Consider the following 15,229-nt stretch of genomic DNA (forward strand, 5'->3'; position numbering starts at 1 on the left):
CATAAATCCTATACCAATTAATTTTTTTAGAATTATCAGAAGCATGGCAGCCAGCTGTATCAGTGTACACATAACCATTCAGTAGTTTACAAAAAAGCATCAAAATTCGGTCTGTTCAATAATATCTGTAAGGCCTAAGTTTTCAAAAGTAATCAGTAATTCAAGAGTCTTGATTTTTAGAGGGGAAGTAGCGCTTCCTAAAAAAACCCAGTCCTGTATGGACAGTCATAATGCACATCCATAAAACCTCTACTCATTGAAAAATGGAAGTGTTAGTGTCTAGAACAGAGATTCTCAACCAGCCACGGCACACTGGGGTGCCTTGAGATCTTTTCAAGCGTGCCACACAATGTTAGCACTGTTAGGTGTGCAAACATAATTCACAAGATAAACCCAGAGGACGTGTCCACAAGAGCGCGCATGTGCCTCTTGCACTGCCTCAAACCCCTTTGAGGTGGGGCAACAGGCACATGCGGGAACGAAAAAATGTTCCCCATGCTGCAAACTTGCAGCGCAGGGAGAAAATTAGACCCCTGCATATCCAGGGGTCTAAAAAAAAAAAATCAAAGCTTAAAAAAGCAGTGCCGGGTACTGTCTGGGACTGTGCCTTGAGGCAACTGGTGGCTGAGTCCTCCACGGAGACGCTCTGGCTGCCAGAGCGTCTCTATGGTTGGCCCCTCGCCCTAGTGCTGAAACATGCAGTGGGCCAGGCCGCGTGTTTCAGCACCAGGGCTCCAGTGCCAGTGAGTAAGGGGTTGGGGGGGGGGGGGGCTGGAGGAAGGCAGAGGGGACCATGCTGTGGCTGGCCCCCCCCCCCCCCCGAGGCCCCTTCCCTCACCAGCCCCCTGAGGCCCTGTCCCCCCAAACCCCCCGATCCCTGCCCCCCCCCCACTTTAAAAAAAACCCCAAACCCCCCCGGCACTTACCGGAAGTTGGAGCTGCTGTCTGGCTGACTGGGGCCCCACCTGCACAGTGCAGGGCAGGGTGACAGCCCCAGCAGCCCCAGCCTGAGCCCTCCTGCCCCTCCGCTGCCCGGGGGGGGGCTCTGCCAGGAGGTCCCGGAGCACCCCCACCCGCTTCTAAGGTAAGCAGAGGCTTTTTTTTCCATTTTTTCCTGTTATTTTTCTGGGTTTTTTTAAAAAGTGATAGTGCCTGAGGTTGTGGGGGTAGCCTTGGGGACCTGGGGGTGCAAGTTGAGGGGTGGGGCTGAGTGGAGCACCCATCGGGGGGTCTGGGGGAACAGGGGGTGGGGCTGGGTGGGACAGCCATGGGGGGGGGCCTGCAGCAGCTGGTGGGGGTGGGGCCAGGTGGGGCTGCAATCGGGGGCTGAGGTGGGGCATGCAGACCTTGCAGAAGGGGTGGTAGCCCCTGCGGGGGCCATTTGGCCCCTGTTGGGGGGCTGTACCCCTTGTATGGGTGCTGAACCCCCTGTTGGGGGACTGAACCCGTGAGGGGGATGAACCCCGTTTGGGGGCCAAATCCCCTTTTTGGGGGGCCAAACCCTTTGTGTGGGGGACAAATCCCGTTAGGGGGCTGAACCCCCTGTTGGGGGGCCATAGCCCTTGTGTGGGGGTCATCGCCCTGTGGGAGCACAGCAAAATATGGATTCATGAATTCATGAAACCTGTATTTAGAGTGCACTTCATTATTATAAGAGACTTGCTTTAACACTGTAGATGTATCAATAAAACATTGTCCAACTGATCTCACTCTCTCTCTATAGTGGTCTTTTGTTTTACTTGTGGAGGAACATGGATTTGGGGGTATTTTAGAAAGTGACTTTGGGATTTTTTTTTATCAGGGATTTTTCAGTTTTCCAATAGGGAACACCAGAATTCCTGCTAGGGAGGCCAGTGGCGGGACTCTGCCTGCTCAGAGCTGGCACTTTGGACCCATCTGGCTGTGGCTGACCTCCTGGCCAAATGGTGCCAGGAGGACATGCTTTGACAGTTCAAAGCAGGCCACCACACCTGGAACATCTTCTGGGTGATAGCTGCCCAGATGGCTGGGCAGGGGGCACATGTGGCAGTAGTGCCGCACAAAGGCCAACCCTGCAACCACAGTTCACTGGCAGCTGGCCCAGAGGGGCAGATGACTCTACTGGCTCTGCAGTCCCCATCTGAGTCTGGCAGGTGCGCAGCAGGTCACAGCCAGGCAGCAGCCCCCACTGCTAGATTGCTGCAGTGGGGAGAGGGTGCAGGGAACTCTCAGGGTTGCTTCAGCAATCCAGCTGGCAAAAGGGGTAGTGTCCCCAGGTACCAATTGCCTGGGCCCCAGAAGCTGCTAGTAGCCCTGAGCTACTTGCCAGGGCAGCTTTTTATACTGCTGGGGACAGCACAGGTGCTGCCCCAGGCTCTAGCTCCCCCTGGATGCAGATCCAGGAGGAGCCAGGCAGGGTTATTTTGCCCCAAGTGGCACAATTTGCTCCACAACAAAGTGCATGTCCAAGCAGGTGCGCTGAAGCAAAAAGCCCCGGCTCAAATTTGCACTGCTTCTATTTAAGCTGCTGCAAGCACACGTGCTTGCATGTGTGGACGCGCCCAGAGATTTCAAATAGGAATCCATTCTGACCTGTTGTGATCATTCTGAGTCCTCTGCAACAGAAGAATCGCTCTATTTTTCTGTAGTAAAAATAAGTGACAATTTAAGAGCTGGCATTTTTTGAAGGGTGCCTTGAGTCTAAGAAGGTTGAGAACCACAGATCTCGATATAAATGAGACCATACTCATGGGTGTGGTCTAAGACTCCAAATACAAGAGGTGCTTTGGATCACTGTAGTTCAGGTGATGCATCACATCAGCACAGGATGCATGATGGTAAACTACCCCAACTGATAACTGAGTATCAATTCTACCCATTATTGTGCTTGTACACACTGCTTATCTCTCTTCATCTTAGACTATTTTAAGTATTAGAGTATCTGGAGTGATTCTTCAGCAATATATAAAAGTTAAGGGTAGTAGCAGGTGGATCTAGAGGTTTCCTTTGAGAGCATGAGGATTTAAATACTGAATTAAGCCCTCTTCCCACAATAAACCATGAGTGACGCACTCAGCTGTGTGGCCTGGGTAGTTGGGGGATATGCACAAGTAGCTGAAAGGAAAACCTGTGGCTAAGATTTCACTTTTGTAATACATGCTACTTACTCATCCATTCCCCTGAAATCTTAGCTACGTAATGAGATCAGCTGATTTAGTATTTTGTTCACTACTCTCTGAAAGTGTTTATAGCAAAACCCACTATGACAAGTTAGCTAAAATGCGTACATAAAAAAGGAACACATCTGAGTAATTGTCGGTGTACACTACATCTAGGAATGACTAAATTGTAACAGACCCACATGAATGAAGCTGGCTACAGATCAATGAAAAATCCCAACAGTGGTAGCCCGTGTCGTTGTTACAGACCATGTAAGTAGTGTAGTAATAATGCCATAAGTTCACAATTAAAGAGATTTTATTTCAAGTGTAGGAGTAACATTTACACATTAGCAAGAGTATGTACAATTTAAATATTGGCCTTTCAGAAAGAAAACTAATAGTTGAAAATGAGCTATCCTAATTTGAGACACTGTGTGTTAAAGCTATCACCCTCTTTGACAGCTACAGCCTCGAGCAGAGCCTGCTTCTTCTGCATACTGCGGGATGACTCCAATTCATACATAGTTGTCAAATTGAAAAGAACACTCTCATGTAGGTAGTGTTTAGGGTCCTGCTGAACCATTCCTTCCAGTTGCCGGAGGGAATCCTTCAATTTTCCCAGATAAAGCAGACAAACAGCAGCATTGTTATTAGCCTGGAGAAAGAGATATTATGTACAAGTCTGGAGTCAGACCAAATTTGCCAAGTATTTAGGATTTACTTATTCCCTGCTTTAGTCCCTCCCTCCTCCCCCCAAATAACTGCATTTTATGGATTGTCTTCTTCAATATGACCCAATTCTCACTTTCTGGGCAGTGGAGGGCCAGTTATTCTCAGCGGCTGCCCTACAGCAACAGGACCTATTGAAACTACAACAGCTGAAGTTCTCAAAGACAGCAGAGCTTCAGCTGGTTTCTAGATTGGCTGAGGAACACTACTCACTAGTACATGTTAAAAGTGAGTTGAAAATGGTTTCAGAAAGTACACCTGCCCTGAAGCCCTGTCAGTTCTTTCAGCTTTACAATTATATCCTTCTATTTTAAAATATGTTTCTGCCCCCTGTTGTTTGGGTGGAGCTTTCAAACAGCATCAGGGGAGACTGATTTACTATAGAAACATGTCAGAAACTGCCTTTTAAGCTAATGGGGTTGTTCACCAACCAGGGCAGCCCAAATAAATCCCAGAAGTCAAGTTCTCTTTCTCTTTCCTCTGCAGGAAAGAGAAAAGTTTATCAGCATGAGTTACAATAATACAAAGGGCTGCTTAGCAACAGCAACTCCCCCACTTTCTGAAAGCTTAGGGAAGAACATGGCCTTTTTCTCTAGAGAGCTCTATTAGATTGCCTCAATTTTCAGCAGATACATTTGTAGTCCAATGTCACAAGACTTTTACTTATGTACTCCCTGAACTCAGGTGTCTGCAGTTTTAAAGTGGCCTTGGAACAGTGCAGTAGGAATACGTCCAGATGCCCCCAAATCAGCTCATTCTCAAGTGATTGCATACAGAGTGCTGGCAAAAATGCAAACAACTGTACTGAACAAAACTGATAATTCTCTAATCTCTCCATGATCGCTAAAGCTCTCATTTGCAAAATGTTAAAACAATATTTACAACTTGATAGTATCCCTTTGATATCATATGTCAACAAATCAATTCCTACATGCTGATAGCTGCCATTTCATTGTACAACTTGTAATTCTGAACTAAAACAAACAAACAATAAAAGCCATACATACAAATCCTTGCAGAGCTGTCTTGAAACAAAATCAAGTTGAATATATGCATAATAATCTCATCCTTCACAGAAACATGTTTTTTCTTCCCTTGTTCATCTATGTCTTATCAATTTTTTGTTTGGACTGTGTTTCACTTTTGTATAAAGCTCCCAAGCCAACCCAGGCACTATCAAATCTAATGGATTCAGGAATCACTCAGGTGTCAGTAAACTGTAGAAAAGGTGAAGGTTTACCACAGCATTTGATGGGTCAATCCTTAAAATTTCTGTGAAGAATCTGTGAGCTTCTGCAAAGTTATTCTGACCAAGATGGAGAAATGCTCTAGAAAGTAAGTCACATGTAAATTAGTTATCCTGAAACACCTAAAGCAAGAGTATATTTCAAAGGAACTGACACCATTTTTTATTTCCCTATGATAGATCTAAGGGTTTTTGACATTTGCTCTTCACAGTGTAATCTTGAGCCAGCACGGAGACACTAATTTACAGACAGATGAAGTGACACACATCACGTCATTTGACCATTTTACTTATTCTGTCCACCAAAGCAATACTCTATTCTATTTTTATTAATTTAAATGTTATTAGCATTCTTAAAAGTAATTTCTCTTTTGGAAAGAGCAACCACTCTGCCTGTTTCCAGAACATTTTTCATAGTATTATCTGTCTAAATATTTAGTCATTGCGATAAACTGAATCCCCCAACACGCAGTTGGATTTCCGGCTGTAACCCCTAGCACCTGCTTGAAGATACCATGCATAGAGATATTTACTACCGGATTTGTTTGCAGGATAAAGGTTCAAGAATAGCTTGTGTGTTCCCAACACATTTATAGGCAAATACATATATTGAGAAAGCAGAGTAAAAATGTAATCTGCTTTGAAGAGAGAGCATTAGCTTTGTAAAATCAGTACTGGTAACTAAATGATCATAATTTTGATCCAGAATAATGTGAATACACCAAGTAATACAGATCTCATGGGTCTACGTGCCATTCAGCCTCATTTGTGACAGATGTAGTTATATAAAAGAGAGGGGATACTCTCAAGAGTACTTTAATGTTCTTAATGTGTACTTTGCAAAACCATATTTTTAAGTTTCAGTTAGCTATTGAACTACCTACCTGTTCATTAAAACCACAATTTGATTCTGTAGGCCATTCAACTTCTGAGTAACGTTCTCAACATCTTGAAAGTATTTTTCAGCAGTTTTTATGTCTCCGATCTGGAGGATAAGATCATAAAAAAGTTGTTACAATCAGAAGAAGACAAGAGATTCACCTATACTGTGTCTTAATGGGAGACTCTTCCACAAAGAATAAAAATTTGAACAGATATTATATATCTGATATGATTTTGTATCACTGTGTGGTCAGTAACATTGTGCATGGGGTAAGGCAATTATCAAGTGAGATGCTTACAATTCCACTTCAGAATCGCAACAACAACAAAAAAAGTTCAATTTTCTCTCCACTTAACACTGTGATTCTCCAACTGCAATCTGTGGAGCTTTGGCTCAGCGATGGCTCCACTTCCTTATTTCTAGCTGTTTTTAAAGGCATCCAGGGTCCTCTTTGCAAATAATTTAGTTTGTAAAACTTGCTAGAAATGAGAAGATAGCAGAGCTACCTCTAATAAGGGATTATGATGCTATTGCATAGGAGAGGAAATAGTATCTATTGCAGACCCAGGGACAGTACTCTGCCACTCAAATGCCTGACACAGGAGCCACCTTGAGTGCCAGTAAAGGAAACTGTAGAGGTGGTCCTGACATGAATTTAGAAGTATTAGACTAGATGATACAAGAGAAAGGCCTAATGGAATTGGGAGCTGGCAGAAAGAAGAATAAAATAAATCATTTGGAGTGGAGGATGGCAGGTTGTAAGCGGTTGAGATGGGATTTCATTTTTTGGGGGGAAGTTCCTTTGCAAATTTTTTCGCAGAAATCACTCACACTGCAGTATCACAAACGTGCAAAAAGCTGCCAGGCGAGAAGTCATTTTTTGACCATACTATACCTTGCCTGATGGTCAGAATTAATTTAGGAGAAGCAAAGTGCAAAACACTGTCAGAACTGAACTGTATCTTTACCTTTTGTATTCAAAAGAACCATTTGCCAGTCTGAATTAGGAGAATTTCTCCTCTGTGCTCTCTAAAATTCAACAATATTAAAAATAGATTTGTTCATTTGTCTTTGACATGAAAATATCACAACTATTTCTTTTACCCATCCATGTGGTAGAATGCAAAATTTTTACTTCCTGGTTTAAGTAATGTCATTCCAGAAGATGAAGGCAAACACCAATCAAGAGAGAAAATGAATCATATCATTTAATTCCAAAAGGAAGTGCAGAAAGGAAAAGATCAAAAGCATTTCAAGCCATGGTGACCCCATAGCTCAGAACTCTACTCAGTATGTGTGTGTACTCCAGATAACACCCCCAAAAGGATCTCCCACTCATGACTGGAACGGGGTGTTTCTTGCCACGAATCCTGGGATCCTCCAAAATTTTATATCCAGAGGTGGCACAGGGCAACGTGGTCTGACTTCAGGCCACACTAATCATGGAGGGCAGGGCCACACTAATATGCCACAGGCTAAGAGAGAGCGTGACTAAGATCAAGTAAGGCTACCTGAGTCTGAGGAGAGAAATTAATTTTTTTGGTGAAAACTTGGCCTTTCATTGATGGATGACAGTCAATGGGAGTTTTGCTATGGACATCAATGAGATTAGGATTTTACCTTTTGAATTGCATGTATTAGGCATTTTTTCTATGGTTTCTTCTTTGTTAACATAAATGTTTTTGATTTAATGTTGTACTTCATATTTCCTAATTTAATCCAATGTTTTACAATAAAAACTGTCCTTTATTTTACCTTTAAAGTCCTATGTATATTTTGATTGCTACATATGTGCCTAATAAGAATACTAAATCAGTTTTAAATACAAGTACTTGTTATATTGCTGTCAAAAGAAATGTTATTTAGCATACTTAGAGTGAAATATATACCTGAAGGAAAATTCTTCCAATTCCACTCAACAGCTGAGGCTCTTGTTGCGGGTAATATTTGATGACAGTGTGATATGCATCTACAGCAAGCACATAGTCCTGAGGGATAAGAAGAACATGACTGAGTTTGATTTATGTAAACTTTTGTTTAAGTGTGCATGCAATAAACAGGTATCAAGGAGAACAAATCTAAAATTAAAATAGTTGCATATTGTGAGTATTAATGGTATTTCCTTTCCATCTTGTTAGGGAACATGTGGGCAAAATACAGTCTGTGGGCCAAATCTGGCTCGCCAAGGGATTTTGTCCAGCCAGGCATGGGGTGGCATGGTGGCTGGACTTGCTTTCTGGCACCCCCAGTGGTGGTGACTCCTTCTGGCTTCTGCTGCTGCTGGACCCAGCCCTGCTGTCTAGGCACCCTGGCCTGTCTGCCTTGCACTCACCCCTGGGGACAGGATCCACATGGGCAGGGCACGTGTTTGGGCAGCATGATGGAGCCATGGGCAGGTAGGGAATAGCATTTAGGAGTGGGATGGGTCAGGAATCATAGGATAGTGCAGGGCCAGGCCTCGGGCAGAACCATGATCTGCTCACCACATGTCCCAAAAATGGGTGTTGGTTCTGCAGGGAGGGGCATACAGGGAATAGATCACACTTCTATCCTGGGCCCCAGCCCTGCCCACCTGTTCCACTCCTGGATGCACCTCCCCACCTGTCCACAGCTCCATCACATCTGCCTGGCCACATGCCCTGTCTGTGTGGATCCTGGCTGGTCTGCATGGAGACGCATGACAACACAGAGCCAGGGCCCAAGCTGTGATCTGTTCCCTGCATACCTCTGCCCACAGAACTGGCGCCCATTGCAGGGGTGTGCGGGGAGTGGATCATGGCTCTGCCCCAGGGCATGGCTCCATGCTGTCACTGCCCCACAATCCCAGCCCCAGCCCCGCCCACCCATCTCGCTCTCAGATACCACTCCCTGCCCGTTCATAGTCCCATCCCAGCTGCCCAGCTCAGAGTACAGCCACTTAGTAAGTTTTGGTGAGCTGTTGAAGGGGAAGAGGGAGGAAGAGGTGTTGACCTGGTGCAGCAGTGGGGTGCTGACTTGGCCTGTGGCAGCTCACCAAAGCTGCTTATATAGCACTCCAGCCCAAATAATTGCCCATCCCTGTGCGAGAGGATAGTTGACTACAGTAACCTTTTGACTGTTCAGTCGTTTGGAAACATCTAACACACCTAACGATAAAGTGACACATTTTCTTTTACATTTCTTTTTTGTTTTGTATTCTTAGTCTATGTTCAGCTAAATGACTAAAAGAATCTGAACATTTATTTTTCAGTTTCAAAAATGATTTAGGATAGGATTTTCAAAAGCGTCCAAATGACTTTTGGGAACAAAACCAATTTAGTCAGTTTTAGTCAATGGAGTTCATATGCTTAATTGATTTAGGTACTTTGGAAAATCCTGCACATAAATTGGAATATAAGAATTTATGACGGGCTACTCAGAATCAAAAAGATAGGGACTAGAAAACTCCTCCTAATCTTTCCAGGCTGTGCATCTGAAGAGTATCATTATACACTGAGCTTAGTGACCTTTCACTTTTCCCCATAAATTTATAGTGGTTACTTTACCTTTCTTTAATACTCAGAAGCTAATTTCAAGGGCGCTTTTCCCGCCTTCTCATACTGTCTCTGTTATCCAGGGTAGAACATGGACTGGGCATTACATTTTTTTTAAATTTTGCATTTAAAATGATCCCCGACCCTGATTAGTACCTGTCGTATACTAGTTTAAAAATAAAAAAAAATCAGAGGTCTTTGGAGTATGATCAATTTATGGAAGGGAATATGACATGGTTGCCTTTGATGGCAAGGGACTAGACTGACTTGATGACCCAGGAAATCCCTACCCTGCTTTTCCAATTAATTTCCAAACTGTGATCATATGCACCAGAAACAATGATCACTTTGCAATGTTTAATAATTGACATTTGGAGTTTTTATTATTTTCACTCTGATACACTATATCATGATAAACATGTCTATATTTCTATATCAAAGATACAGATAGAAACAGCAGGTAGAGCTTTTGTTGGTATTAAGATTAAATCTTAGATTAGTCTGTTTTTTAAGTTTTGAATGAACCAACTACACAAGTGACATTTATCTTGTTTCCTACTCTCCCAAATCTGTAGAATGTTAGGAATTTCTGTACCAGTTGCAGACGTTCTCATTGAAGGACTCAGCTGAGAATGATGCTCTATTGGGCTGGGCGCTCTATAAGCAGATGTCACAGGAGACCGTTCTGCAAAGCATGGGAGTAACTCTGATAGTGGAACTGGAAGTGGAACTGACTAAACTCTTTCTCTATAGGCACCACCAACCTTGCATTACATATGAACAGCTCTTAATCCCTCAGAATCTGCATGGGAAAGGCTTTACGCTCATTAACAATGGCTAGAGGTTCCTCCAAAAATACTAACACTACACTTATGAGAACAAAATTGCTTTCTGGACAAATAAGTTTATTATATCAAATTCTGACCATTTGGAAGCTCAGAAGGGCAGCACCCTCCACACTCTGAACTCAGGCAGACTGCCACACACAGATCACATCAAGTCTGTCATATATTATTCTAAAAAGGAACAGTTCCTTTAACTAAAGCAAAATTCAAGTACACTTTTCACCCCTACATAGGTCATCATAAGTAGGATTTGAACTCAACCCAATCCACAGGTCAAGAAATTGTCTACTCTAGAAGCAGGATTTTTCATTTGATCGCTAGTTCTGTAATCCAATAATTCAGACAGAATGGCTAAATGGAACACTGCTAAAAGTTAACATTATTTAAAAAAAAAAAATCAAAAATGGAAAAAATTCCACTTTTAAATTATTTTGACTTTTATCTACTTTGTTCCAATTTAAGTCCCCAGAGACCACTCCAACTGGGACAATATAAATGAAGACCTAAACTGTCTATAATCCACTAAAATAATCTAAATTAAATACTATATAAGTGGAACACTGTTGCTGTCATAGTTTTAAGGAAAGCCACATTACTTAAATAGAAGTCATTAACTAAACACCTGGAAATGCTTAATTTAACTTGAAAGCCGTAGCCTCTTCTGCTGGTACAGCAAAAATACTTTCTTTAGTATTCATTCAACTCATTCAGTTCAATAAATAGTTAATGGAAAGGTCAGAAACTAACTGGGAGTTGATAAAGCAGGAAAATATTTTTCTCTTCTGATCTATGAATAAAGATGAGTTGTAAAAGAATGAAATCTACTGGCTCTACTCTCTTAAAAGACATGGAATCCAGAAACATTCAATTCAGTTCATTTCAATTCAATAACTACAGATAATTTTTTCTTTCTTAAGCCTCCATTATGTTTAAGATCATTTCATTTAACTCTTAGAAAACAAATTTAAAATGCCATTTTTAAATTTTAGTTGAATACCAATTTCCATTCAGGTGTGGCTTACCACACAAATGTAAGTATAAAAATAATCTAATAAATAAGAAATGCATCTATTTCCTATCATTTTCTAACATAATGAATGCAAAGTTTTAGAAACTGAATAAATATAAATGAATCTCCACAATTTTTATATCCCATTTTTCTGATTAGCACAAAATTTAATGTACAAAATTAGGTATAAAGTTACATCTGGTTGAAAATCAGTTAAATGGATTAATGGTTATCAGCTAATGTGAATCAACTCCTCTTTGGGAAAAATAAGCAAAAATGTAAAACAACAGTAAAACTGAATGATTTAATACAATCACTAATTTTTAATTAGTGATTTAAATACTTTGATTTAGCATAGCAGTAATAGCAGATTGCTGTGTGTGGCTGATCTGCATCACCGTCCCAAGTTGATTCGGCCGAATCCGATTCGGAGATTCGGCCACTGCTGAATCAGCCCCATCCTGCCGCCCACTCCCAATGGCTGCCCTGCCGCTCTCCCACCTCCTGGCTTTTTAAAAAAAACCCCAAGCCTCCACTCACTGGCTGCTGCTGTGTGGGAGGCTCTGCCACAAGCCCCCTGCCCACTCCTGCTCTCCCATGGCTGCTCTGCCCAGCCCCAGATCCCGGCCCTCTAAAATAAAAAAGCCTTGACTCACTGGTTCTTGCCAGGCAGGGGGAGATCCGTGCTGCCCCACTGCCCTGCGTTGTGTGGGGGCTCTGCCATAAGCCCCCAGAAGCCCCGAGGCTGCTGCAGCAGCCAGTGAGTCAGGGATTTTTTTTTTTTAAAGGTCCAGGAACTGGGCCAGGCGGGGCAGCCATGGGGGGGGGGGGCGGGGAGAGGGGGCTGGGAGAGTGGGCGGGGGTCGGTAGGGGCTCATGGCAGAGCCCCCAACATGGTGTGGGACAGCAGGGATCGCTCCTCTGCCTGGCAGCAGCCAGTGTATACGGTTTTGTTTTAAAGAGCCGGGAGCTAGGCCGGTCAGGGCAGACATTTTAATTGGTCTCCAGATTCAATTTGAATTCGGAGATTCAGCCACCAAATCGGGTTGACTCTCCTCCAAATCAAATCAGCACCCTAAGATTTGCATAGCCTTAGAAATCAGTCTGACCCTGAGCAGAGGGGCAAGACCCTCGAGCCAGGAACCTTGGGTTTTAGTCCCAACAGAAGGACTGTCACACATCGGTCAAGAGTCCCCATCTTTAGCTGCAGATAACACCTAATGCTTCTGAGGCAAGTGAAAAGTCCCCCTGACGTGTAGCAACAGGAAGGGGAAAAAAAATCCTTTCTGGTCCCATGTGGCAACAATCAAAGCGCAGAAGCATGAGAGATGCATATAGCATAACTACTCCTAGATCTTTGTTAAATTTCTTGAACAGCTCTAATGATGGAGACTCCACAACTTCCTAGGCAGTCTATTTCACTGTCTCATGGTTTTTACATTGAAGAAGTTTTTTCATGGTATTCAATCTCAATCTACTTTGCTGCATTTGACTGTGTTCTATTAAAGACCTGCTTTTCACTCTCAGATCTGTCTGAAGCGACCTTGTGTAAGGTTTTTGTCATCTGTGAAAACAGTGAGTGATATTTACCCTTCCCAAAGGTATGAAATTTTGGCTCATAATAAGGGTTGCAAAGAGTACAGAAACATTATTAGCAGCCAGTGGAACAGCCAGGACTCAAAATTTAATTTCATGCAGTTTTTTTACTAAGCTACAGGGTAAGTTTCTCTCATTTTGGTTACAAAAAATCACATGAATCTGTAGATTTTTTCATCATCATAAGAATGCGTGGAACTGGGGACAAGATTATTCACAATATACTAGGGGCAGGTAAAATACAGCCCATGGGCCAAATCTGGCCTGCCAAAGGGTTTTATCTGGTCTACAGTGGGTCTCTTGACCCCAGGTGCAGCTGGTGCCACTGCCCCCGCTCATGTGGCATGGCAGCTGAACTTAGCTTCTCAGCAACCCCTGCGGTGGCTTGCTCTGTCCATTTGCCACTGCCAGTTGGCCCTGCATCCACTGGAGGGTCTCCATGGAAACTGGCCTGGGATCCTCATAGGCAGCATGTGCTTGGCTGGGTGGATGGGATGGGGCCCACAGGAAGGCAGGGATTGCTGTTTGGGAGTAGAATAGCGGGGCAGGGGCCAGGATTACAAGGGCCCACCTGCCCTGCCCACAGAACCAGTGCCATGTGCAGGGACATGTGGGGACTGGATTGTGGCTCTGTCTTGGGCTCCAGCCCTGCAGTCACCACCCCACAATCCAGGCCCTGCCCTACCATCCATTCCTGGACACTGCTCCCCATCTGCCCTTGGCCTCATCCCATCCACCCTAAGTGCACCCTGCCCACGGAGATCCCGGGCTGGTCTTCATAGAAACCCTGCCTGCCTGCTCTGTCCAGTGCCCCTTGTAGTGGGTGCAGGACAAATGGGCCTGTGGCTGAATAGGATCAATTTCAGCCCTCTCTCCCTCTCCCCTGTCTCCAACAATTCACCGAAACTCCTTAAGCGGCCCTCCAGCTCAAATAATTACCTACTCCTGCAATATATTAATGAGAGTTGACAACATTATGTTATAATTTGACACCTTTCAAATCAAATACCTTATTTTCTCACATATAAGATGCATCTCCCAAACTCTTCTCCCTAAAATTGGGGTGTACATATTAAGTAGGGAGCCTGATTTTCTGTCCCAGATAGAAACACCCTACTCTGATTCCTGTTCCATAGTGCAGCAGTGTTACTATTCAGGCAGCTAAGAGAGTCTATTGACTTAATGGACTATTGTTCTTCACTTCACAGGTGTTAACAATCATTTCTCTGTTTTTAATATTCCCGATGTTGCATTAAATCAAGCTAACCTTTCTTAGGGCAATTTTGCTGTCTACTAGTTGCTCTTATTAGCTTAAAAAGAAAAAAAAAAAAGAGTGAGTCAATTGAAGATTAGGATCTATGCCTGCTCTACAGAACCATAATTCTGGAAAAATACATTTTTTTCATTGTGCCTTCCAAACTCAAGGTGTGTATCATATTCTGGGGCATGTGAGAATATACAGTGCTATGCAGACCTAAACCTAGGTAGAATTACTAATGCAAAGAACTCTGAAGGAACCCTTAAATTATCAAAGAGACTATTCTTGACAAACTGGCTGATGGCAACATCCTGAGGGACAGCCAGCATGGGTTTATTGTGGGTAGGTCTTGCCTGACCAATCTCATCTCCTTCTATGACCAGCTGACATAAATCACCTGGACAAGGGAGAAGAGATTGACTTCATATATTTTGACTTCAAAAAAAGCCTTCGTTTTGGTGTCCCATGATCTCATGAAAAACTGGCCAACTGCAGCCTTGGCTACGTCACAGTCTGAAGGCTGGGGAACTGGCTCCGAAGTTGGACCCAGAGAGTGGTAACAGGCGGAAGTAAATCATTGTGGTGTGCCATGACCAGTGGGGTCCCCCAAGGATCCATCCTTGGGCTTATACTTTTTAACAGCTTTATTAATGATATTGGTATCAGAAGCAGACTGGTCAAGTTCGCCGATGACACCAAACTTTGGGGTAAAGTGTCCACACCTGAGGATAGGCTGGTGATCCAGGCTGACCTAGACAGGCTCAGAAAATGGGCGGATGAAAACCTGATAGCGTTCAACACCAAAAAATGCAAGGTACTCCACCTCGGGGGAAAAAAAAAACGCAGCACGCTTATAGGCTTGGCAGTGGTACGCTTGCTAGCACCATGGCCAAAAGGGACTTGGGGGGTCATGATTGACCACAAGATGAATATGAGCCACCAATGTGATGTTGCAGGTGGTAAAGCAAGCAAAAATCTGGCTTGCATCCATAGGTGCTTCTTAAGCAAATC

General features: G+C 43.5%; 1 protein-coding gene across 2 annotated transcripts in view; it reads right to left on the reverse strand.

The window, feature by feature from the left end:
- Nucleotides 1-3,438: 3,438 nt before the first annotated feature.
- TRAPPC12 (trafficking protein particle complex subunit 12) overlaps nt 3,439-15,229 on the reverse strand; it is an 85,882-nt gene continuing 74,091 nt past the window's right edge. For both annotated transcript variants that reach the window (XM_006265519.4, XM_006265518.3), the window contains exons 9-12: nt 7,888-7,986; nt 6,000-6,100; nt 5,110-5,197; nt 3,439-3,795 (exon numbers count right to left, since the gene is read on the reverse strand). In XM_006265519.4, coding sequence (XP_006265581.1) covers nt 3,553-3,795; nt 5,110-5,197; nt 6,000-6,100; nt 7,888-7,986 — 531 coding nt within the window. In that variant the 3' untranslated portion in view covers nt 3,439-3,552. The remainder of the gene's footprint in view (nt 3,796-5,109; nt 5,198-5,999; nt 6,101-7,887; nt 7,987-15,229) is intronic.

The sequence above is a fragment of the Alligator mississippiensis genome, chromosome 1, assembly GCF_030867095.1.
Source record: "Alligator mississippiensis isolate rAllMis1 chromosome 1, rAllMis1, whole genome shotgun sequence".
Taxonomy (NCBI): Eukaryota; Metazoa; Chordata; order Crocodylia; family Alligatoridae; genus Alligator; species Alligator mississippiensis.